The 10,041-nt window shown below is 41.5% G+C and overlaps 1 protein-coding gene across 2 annotated transcripts in view; it reads right to left on the reverse strand.

Annotated features, from left to right (window-relative positions):
- Positions 1-5,522, reverse strand: part of ANAPC5 (anaphase promoting complex subunit 5) — a 41,477-nt gene extending 35,955 nt beyond the window's left edge. For both annotated transcript variants that reach the window (XM_031031932.2, XM_006736963.3), the window contains exons 1-3: positions 5,201-5,522; positions 1,366-1,445; positions 789-898 (exon numbers count right to left, since the gene is read on the reverse strand). In XM_031031932.2, coding sequence (XP_030887792.1) covers positions 789-898; positions 1,366-1,445; positions 5,201-5,407 — 397 coding nt within the window. In that variant the 5' untranslated portion in view covers positions 5,408-5,522. The remainder of the gene's footprint in view (positions 1-788; positions 899-1,365; positions 1,446-5,200) is intronic.
- Positions 5,523-10,041: the final 4,519 nt, after the last annotated feature.

Below are 10,041 nucleotides of genomic sequence, written 5' to 3' on the forward strand. Positions count from 1 at the left end.
CCAGGCTACACAAAGTTGATACTATTTCTTCCAATTCTTCCTTCAAAAGAATCAAAAAGAGATACTTGCTGTTGCTATCCCCTCCACCTAGAATGTTCTTCCCCCATCTTTTACAAAACTGGTAAAACCCCAACCCCCTACCCCCACATCCCATCATCTTTATCCATCTGATATTTTTTTTGTGGCTATTGGAAGTATCTGAAATTATTTTATTTATTTGTTTACTTTTCACCATCTGGCCCCACCCTACCGGTATGTGATCTCCATAGAGGAAGGTCCCTGTCTATCTTGTAAGTCTAAAGCCTGGCACACAAGACATAATATAATAGCTGATGTCGAGTAACATAAAAACTACCATGCAAAAAAGCCAAACAATGGAGCGGGGATATAAACCTAACAGAAAAGCCTCAAGAAATTTCATGTATGCCCCCACCTTATAAACTATAGCAATGATATATTCTTACTTGCCTCTTTTTATAAAAGTTTAGTTGGTGACCCTGACTTAGAGTCATACAATGCAGACAAGGAATCCAAAGAACTGTGAGAAACCCTAAAAGCCCCCAGGACCAGCCTAATAGTTGGGACTATTACAGACAAAACAGAAGATGCTCTTCCATAAGACAGTTACTTAAACATAGGACAAAATGGCAAGGCAATAAATACAAACTAAAACACATCCAACACCCCATTGTGTTTGTTCAGAAATGGCAGAGTCATGATAGACGTGACTTAGAGCTCTGCTCACTTCAATGAAAACATTCTCTGCTCTCCTTAGAAGAGCGTCATACCTACTACACTCGTTTTGTGAACCTCTGGTTCAGTTCCAGAAAAGGAATCTGAAAGGTCATCAAAGAATTGTTCCATATCCTTCAATTCGCCTTCAGCCATCAGTTTGATTCTGAATGAGAAAATTGAGGTGCGTATTTTAGGAAGTCCCTTTGAACATCTTCTCATGTTTCACATTCCACAATTAGCTCCAATAAATCTATTTTAAAAGCAATTCAGAGATTCATATAAAATGGTGGCACATAAAACAAGCTTGACAATCCAAAATGTCACTCTCATTATTCTAAAAAGCATCACTGCTCATGTTTTCTTGATCATAAAATGTGTCAAAGTAACACATCAACCAGCAAAAATGGAATTCTCTGCAACAACTAAAAAGAATAAGGTAGATCCATATAGAAAAATAAATTTTGAAACAGTATGTTTAATGTTAACCATTTTTCAAAAAAAGAAGTAAAGAACTCAGGAAAACCAAGAGTAACAAAGATATATTTTTAGAGAATTCATTACCACGTGCATTTTCCTAATTTTCATCTACATAAACATATTTTCACATATACAGAAAGAATGGAAGCTTACCTGATCTGTACTGAATTTGCCAGCTGGGGACAAGATTCTTCAATTAACTTGTACAGTTTAGACAGTGTAATATCTGGGCCCTGGATAAAGAAGACAGGGAGGTTACAGAAAAATTTTGAGGAGCTGGAGAATGATAAACAGTAAACATGATTTTGTTTATCAACCCCTCTGCTTTAACAATTATTCCAAATGTGAAATCTCAAGTCACAAAGAGAAAACAACCAATCTAAAACGCTAAAGGAATACTTCACATTTGCAAAGCATTCTTGGTTAGTTGGAGGAAAGGTTTAAAATGGAAACAAAGCATAGACTCTGCAGTCCAAGGACCTGCCCTTCCTTTTTATTTTGTAATCATGGCAAAGCTAGCTTTCTTCATCAGTAAAATGTAGATAATCATAACCATCTCCCTCATTTGTGACAAAGAAAGAGTAAGAAAAGGCTAAGTGCTTTGTAAACTGGAAAACATTATTCAAACACAGGTGTCCTATTTTTCACATACATAATCTCATTTGATCCTTCCCAAAACCTTGTAAAGTAGGCATATTATGTGCCCAAGTCCATAAAAGGTACCAGTAGAGACAAAGAGTATGCAACCTTGGCTGTCAAGAAGATTAAGATCTCACTGAGGTTTAAAACTAAACACTGAATCTTTTTTGGAGAGTGAGTTGACATTATATGCCGATTTTAGAAGTGGAAAGCAATTCCACTTCTGGGGAAGGTATGTTCAGCATGCATTGTTTGAAATCAAGAAAAACTGAAAAGAATCTATAAGTCTATCAATAGTTAATCTATAACTTATAATAAGTTATAAACTTATTTTAATATTAAAATTAGGAGTTATATATCTTTTCTTATTGGGGAATACAATGCAGCTGCTAAAAAGAATGAAGTGGCTCTATTCAAATGTGCTGACATGGAAAGATCTCCAAGACTGGTTAAGTGAAAGGAGCAAGCTGTAGAATAGAATTTTATTTATGTAAAAAAATTTTTCAGGGGCGCCTGGGTGGTTCAGTCGTTAGGCGTCTGCCTTTGGCTCAGGTCATGATCCCAGGGTCCTGGGATCGAGCCCTGCATCGGGCTCCCCGCTCAGCGGGAAGCCTGCTTCTCCCTCTCCCACCCACCTTGCTTGTGTTCCCTCTCTCACTGTCTCTCTCTCTCTGTCAAATAAATAAAATCTTAAAAAAAAAAAAAATTTTTTTTTAATTGAAGCAAAATTAAATTAAAAGGATACATATCTATCCTTACAGTCATATGCTTCTACCTATTTATATACACATGGATTTAGCAAAAGGTCTAGAAAGATCTATTCTTTTTTTTTTTTTTTTTTCTGGAAACCGGGCAAATCTTTAATAAATGGTTTATTGTACATTACAAAGAATGACAAAATTGTATTATCTATATTTCTAGACTTAATGGCCACCCCACAGAAAGCATCTTTGGAATAGAAAAAAAGTTTTAAGAATTTGTTTTCCCATAATCATAAAGCTGTCATACTCAGTTCTGGGCACAGCTTGTGCAATATTTTCCTCAACCCACAGGCTCCATTCCCTCTACCAACTATTTATAATATGCTTGGGTCACTCACAGGAGAAAAATACTGTCAGCATCAATATTCAGCAGCATAGAAAGATCTACTCTGACCTGTGACTCCATAAATAGTTGAATGAATGAACATTAACAGTGATAATCTCTGAAAGGGAAAAGGATTGGATGACATGAAGAACCATAACCTTTCACTCCATTAATTTTAGTATCAGCTGAAGTTGTTACAATAAATTTTTGTGTATTAGTTGAGTAATTAAAAACTAATTTTTAAAAATTAACTAATGTTTAAAGCCAAACGTTAAGCAAAGGAATTGGGAGTCTGGTTGGAACATTACTAGATCACGTGGTATTTAGCCAAAGAACCACAAAGGATAATTTAAGACAGAAAAAACAGCATGAGCAAAAGCAGAAAGATGGGAGTTAAAACACAAGTACTGTTTTGTTTCTTTTCTCTATTACTAAATCTTTCAGTATTATGACTTTTATTTCAATAATGGGGAAAATATACTTGTAATAATAGTAATGTGGCTAGGACTGGGAGCTACAAGTAATGGAGGCCCCATTCCTTGTATTCAACCAACTGGGTAAGCCACTTAATCTCTGTGTCCTCAGTACCCCTTCTCTCCCCCAACTAATACAGGCAATGTGTGTGTGTGTGTGTGTATAATTTTTTAAAAGATTTTATTTATTCATTTGAGAGACAGATGGAGAGAGCACAAGTAGAGAGAGAGGTAAAAGCAGAGGGAGAAGCAGGGAGCCGGATGTGGAGCTTGATCCCAGGACCTGGAGTTCATGACCTGAGCCAAAGGCAGACGCTTAACCGACTGAGCCACCCAGGCAGCCTGTGTGATATATTTTTAAAAAGCCCTTTAGGGGCGCCTGAGTGGCTCAGTCAGTTAAGTGGCAAACTCTTGGTTTAAGCTCAGATCATGATCTCACGGTCCTAAGATGGAGCCCTGCACTGGGCTCTGCCTTCAGCGGGGAGTCTGCTTGAAATTCTTTCCCTCTCCCTCTACTTCTGCCCCTCCCCCTGCGCGTGCACGCGTTCTATCTCAAATAAATAAATCTTAAAAAAACAAAAAACCCTTTATCAGGTATATTGCTGATGTGGGGGCCCAAGACCCCAGATCTTTGTTTCTGCCACCACTGCTCAACAGACAACTGCTCATCAAGTTCCAGCTTACTAACATTCCACTTCCTGAGTCCTCCCCATTCCCCTGAGTACACCCATCTGCCACAAGGGGGTATATCCCATTTCACTTATTCCATACTTTTATTTAGGCGCTCTACTAAGCTTTGCAAATACAAGAGTGAACAAAAGTAGGACAAAACACGGCCCTTACAGTAGTCTAGTTAGAGGAGACTCATTAATCATAAAACCACACAAATGAGAAAAACCATAACTGATATAGAAGGTACATGTCCTATGAAAATACATTAAAATGAAAACAGCTAACAGCATTTCACTGTATGCCACAAACTGCAGTAGTGTCCGCGGATCTTCTAATTTAATACAAACCTCGAAAAACATAGTTTCTAATTATTGTCCCCATTTTACAGAGATAAACCAGAGACCCAAGTAGGTTATGGAACTTGCCCCAGTCGCACCGCTAGTAAGTGGTGACGCTGTAACCTGAGTCTGTGAAATGAAAGAAAACACGTGAAGTACTGGGGCGCCTGGGTGGTTCAGTCGGTTGGGCGTCTGCCTTCCGGTCGGGTCACGATCCTGGAGTTCTGGGATCGAGCCCCACGTCGGGCTCCCTGTTCAGTGGGAGGTCTGCTTCTCCCTCTGCCCCTCACCCTGCTCATGCTCTCTCTCTCTCAAATAAATAAATTTATTTAAAAAAAATTTTTTTAAACATGTAAAGTGCTTAACAGTTAAGTATTCAAGGTCCACTGTTAGTTTTAGGTCATTACTACTACTTATTGCGGTCCTCCGGAAGCCTGTAGATTCACCTGTCTCCAACGCTCAGGACTACGTGTAGCCCCTTTCCAGAGGAGACGGACGATCTGAGAAAAGAATTCTTCCCCCTGTCACTCAGCTAAGAAATGCTGGAGCCAAATATGAACCTGCAAAAAAATGCACGTAAAGCGCCTGCCGATGGATGGTAAGTACTCGTTATTAGTAGGTGGTATTAACTCCTTTTTTTTTTTTTTTTTTAGGTCCTCCGAGGCTTAAAGAGTATCGGATGAACACTCGGGCCCCCCCAGGCCCAGTGCGGTGTCCGGTACAGAGCAGGTGCTCAGTAAAGGTTTGCTGAATGAGCGGGAGCCGGTGGGGGCCGCTCACCTGCAACAGCGGCAGGAGCAGCTGGTTGAGCCTCCGCCGCTCCATGAGGCTGACGGCGCCCTCGCCGGTGCGGCCCATCTCGTTCAGCAGCACCAGCACCGCGATCTTATACGGCGTCACCCAGTCCTTGATGCCGAACACGTTAGCGTGCACCACCCCATTGGTCATCATGGGGTTGAAGTAGAGGCTCTCGTGGACGCTGGCCATGGCGCCCGGGAACTAAGTCCAGGAGCCCGGCCGCCCGCCCGTCGCGCCCGCCGCGCCCGGGTTCCTGCTTGCAGGAGTCAACAACCCGCCTTAGGCCTCCGCCGGCCCGCGCTGTAGCCCAGGAAACGGGCATCCTCGCTTGCGGCAAGCCGTCGGCCAATCAGAGAAGCCAGACCAGAGCACATGGGCGGGCTAAAGCCAATAAGAATGTCCAGGGGTGCTGTGTGGGGCGGGGCAAAAACGGTGTACCTCAAGACTGAGTCCCTAAAGAAACTCGAGCGGAAGAAGTAGGTTCCCGGGTGACTTGGGGTGGGACCGTGAAAAGAATGCGATGCTTGGGGGCCGCCGCTGAACGTCCCTGGTTGGGGTGGTTGGGGGAGCTGCCAATTTGTTTAATTCGAAAACAGTTAAAAATTGAATTTTGAAACAATTCTGTTTAAAAGCAACGAAATTAAATTTGCACCTTTAAAATTCGTATTTGTTTCATTATGTTAATTTCTAAACTCAGAGTTTGGGAGTTTCATTTAGCTCTTTTAAGACGTGATGAAACATTTTTTCTCAGTATTTCACAAATGTCATTTGGAGACAAGCCAAGTCAGGTTGCAAGTGGCCTTGCATCCTTCCATGAGATAGAAGGTGATACCACTTTCGTTTCCTACTCAATAAACTACAGGATTCCTAGTCTGGCATTCGTAGCCCCCGCAAAATCAATATTTTCAAACGGGTTTTTTTTTTTATAATTCCCCTTCCATTCATCTGTATCTCTCCCAAGAAGCTTCTCTATAGCCTGAATTACTGTTAATAATGACTTGCCTTCCGTAGTCGTCTCAATGACCCTTGAAAGAAAAACCATGTACTATTCAACTTTGGCCACACACACACACACAGTGCCTAGTGCCTTGTTTTTTTTGTGTCTCAATCACTATTTGAATAATGAATGAGTATGTGGTCTTAGTTCACAAAAACAGAAAAGGAGGTAGATATATAGAGACTAAATTACTGTGGCCGAAAAGAAGTTATTGGTAGCGGAATAGAAAACCTTAATTCCATATCCTGAGAGCTCTGTACAATTTAGACATACAATTACATGTATCTTGGACATACAACTCTGTACATTTTACCACATACAATATCTATGTAACTGTCTCTTATCTGTAAAAGGGGAAACCGATCTTTTGCAGGAAATTTAATGCATAAATAACTTCTTTTTTTTAAGATTTTATTTATTTATTTGAGAGAGAGAGAGAGCACAAACAGGGGCAGAAGGAGAGGGAGAAGCAGGCTTCCCGCTGAGCAGGGAGCCCGATGCGGGGCTCGATCCCAGGACCCTGAGATCATGACCTGAGCCGAAGGCAGGCGCTTAACCACCTGAGCTACCCAGGCGCCGCTGAAAGCACTTTATTTTATTTTATTTATTTATTTATTTTAAGATTTTATTTATTTGCGAGAGAGAGAATGAGAGACAGAGAGCATGAGAGGGAGGAGGATCAGAGGGAGAAGCAGACTCTCCACTGAGCAGGGAGCCCGATGTGGGACTCGATCTCGGGACTCCAGGATCATGACCTGAGCTTAACCGACTGAGCCACCCAGGCACCCTATTTTATTTTATTTTTTAAGATTTTATTTATTTATTTGACAGAGAGAGACAGAGAGGGAACATAAGCGGGGGGAGTGGGAAAGGGAGAAGGCTTTCGCTGAGTAGGGAGCCGCATGCGGGCTCAATGCCGGCTCCATGTGGGGCTTGATTCTAGGACCCTGGGATCATGACCTGAGCCAAAGGCAGATGCCTAACGACTGGGCCACCCAGGCGCCCCTAGCACTTTAACTCAGGGATTTACTATACCATCATCTCCTCTGAGGCTATATAACCATTTTCATAGCACTTTGTTCAAGCCTCATTTATTACACGTATGGTTGCTTTTGTTTTGTTTTGTTTTTCCCCGATGATTCACATAAGTAGCTCCCTCTGATGGACTGTGAGTGCCTCAAAGGCAGGTACCGGGTTTTGTTCTTTCAATCTCTGCAGTCTCGATTTTTGACATACACACCTGGCATCTGGTATGTGCTCATTATTGCTAAGATTCCTTTGAGTTGGCTGTGCTTCAAATCCTTAAAATTCACCCCACAAATATTTTTGAGTGCCTATTATGTGCCAGACATTGTGCTAAGTCCTAGGGATACAGCAGCAAATATACAGAATAGTTATGTGACCTCATAGAGGGAAAAAAAGGTAGCATAGGTCACGAGTCAAAAATCCCTGATGAGTCAGTCTCTGTCTCCGGGAGACTAGGAAGGTTGTGCTATTATAGAAGTGTGGTTGACCTCCCTTACTTTATGAAAATTGAATGCTGTCTTCTTCACCTTTCACATTTCAAAGCAGCCTCCAAGTCAATAAAAGAAGCAAGGATTTATAACTTGTGGACTTTGGTTTATTTATTTTGTCTGTTGAGCATTCTCTACTATCATCCCCCAAACTGTGTTGTCTTTGATTTGAACAAAATTACAGAACATGCCCTTCTGAATATGGGGATGGGCATGTGGCCCTAGCAGAGCAAATCAGATCCTTCTCTGGTTTTGCTGTATGGACTGTGGAGAAAAAAGATCCCCTTTCTCTTGGGGTTGCCAGGCAGGGCTGTTGATGCCATATTCCCTGCCACCGGCGTGGGGAGGGGGAGGAAGGCTACCTGTAGGAAGAGAGAACAACACCAATTTGCAGAGAGAAACAGAACTGAGCAGAATTGAGGTGGGTGGGAGAGGAGAAAGAAATAAATGGGCGGGGGGAATTGGAGGGAGAGATGAACCATGAGAGACTATGGACTCTGAGAAACAAACAGGGTTTTAGAGGGGAGGGGGGATTGGTTAGCCCGGTGATGGGTATTAAGGAGGGCACGTACTGCATGGAGCACTGGGTGTTATATGAAAACAATGGATCATGGATCACTACATCAAAAACTAATGATGTATTGTATGGTGACTAACATAACATAATAAAATTAAAAACTACAAAAAAAAAAAAGAAAGAAACAGCTATGGTCCATTGACTTCTGTTTCTACCTTAAGATCATAGTTCTTCAGCTCATTCTTCAATGGTATCAGCTTCCCTAGCAGATAATCACCCAACTACAAAAATTAGCAAATGTTTGGGGCACCTGGGTGGCTCAGTCAGGTTAAGTGTCTGCCTTCGGCTCAGGTCATGATCCCAGGGTCCTGGGATCAAGTCCTGCATCGGGCTCCTTGCTTGGCGGGGAGCCTTTTCTCTCTCTCCCTCTGCTTGCTGCTCCCCTGCTTGTGCTCACTCTCTCTCTCTGTCAAATAAATAAATAAAATCTTTAAAAAAAAATTAACAAATATTTGTCAGTTTGGTTTAGGGCTTTTGTTTTGTTTGCTTTTTGCTTTAGCTTGATTGAGAAAGGTTTTTGGCTCTTGCAACCAAAATCATCTTTATTAATATATAATAATTAAAAATACTAAAAGCAACTTATCCTGCCAAACCTGTTTAGGCCTCAAAAAAACCTTCAGACTTCTTGATTTGTTCCTATATGAGCCTTTATCTCATCTTATGTGTTATTTAGTGACTGTCCCCCTTACTTCCCAGTCACCAAATACTCTCCTGCCCATCAGAGAAAATGTGATTCAAATGTGGTCATGATTGATGAAACAAGAATAAAGTTGGCCTAGGAATCAGAGCCCCCAGGATCTAGTCTAGGCCTTGAAAACTAACTATCTCTGTGATTCAGGCAACCTGTCTTCCCTAGAATTTGGGCTAGTCACATTAACAATGAAAGGTTTGGATTGGATGGGAAAAGAATCTGCAAGCATCTAATTCCAGAACATCTAATTCCAGAATATTTTAATGACCCCAAAATGAAACCCCAGAGCCATTAGCAGTCACTCCCTGGTCCCCCTCTCCCCAACACCTGGCAAGCACTAATCCTCTTTCTGTGTCTATAGATTTGTGTATTCTGGACACTTCATATAAATGAAACCATACAATCTGTGGCCATTTGTGTTGGCTGCTTTCGTTTAGCCTAAGGTTTCTGAGGTTCATCCAGGTCGTAGCATATGACAGTATTTCATTCCTTTTCACAGCTGAATAATAATCCATTGTAAAGGTAGACTACATTGTATTAATCTGTTCATCTGTCAATGGACATTTGGGTTGTTTCCACCACTTGGCTATTGTGAATCATGCTGCTGTGAGCACTCATGTACGCATTTTTGCATGAACAGATGTTTTCAATTCTTTGGGGTATATACTTAGGAGTGGAATTTCTGGATCATATGGTAACTCTGTTTAACTTTTTTAGGAACTTCCAGACTCTTTTCCACAGTGGCTGCACTGTTTCACACTCCCGCCAGCAATGAACGAGGGTGGCCTCTGCACCTTAATGAGCATCAGGAACTCAGCTTGTTTTTAATCAGGAGTCATGATTAGCAGTGTCATGACTATGAAAGAACTGAGTCATTATCGAAGATGTTTTAAGTTATTTTGAGTAAATGGATGACTGTACTCATGACTTTCTATATCTCTGAACACTGTACACCCCAAGTAGACATGTGCCAAGTAGAACCAACGTTCCCCATTGCTCATTAGACTGTAGCTCTCCAGCAGCTAAGTGCCGGCATATCATCTG

This window comes from Leptonychotes weddellii, chromosome 13 (assembly GCF_054177405.1).
Source record: "Leptonychotes weddellii isolate Sample4059 chromosome 13, ASM5417740v2, whole genome shotgun sequence".
Classification (NCBI taxonomy): domain Eukaryota; kingdom Metazoa; phylum Chordata; class Mammalia; order Carnivora; family Phocidae; genus Leptonychotes; species Leptonychotes weddellii.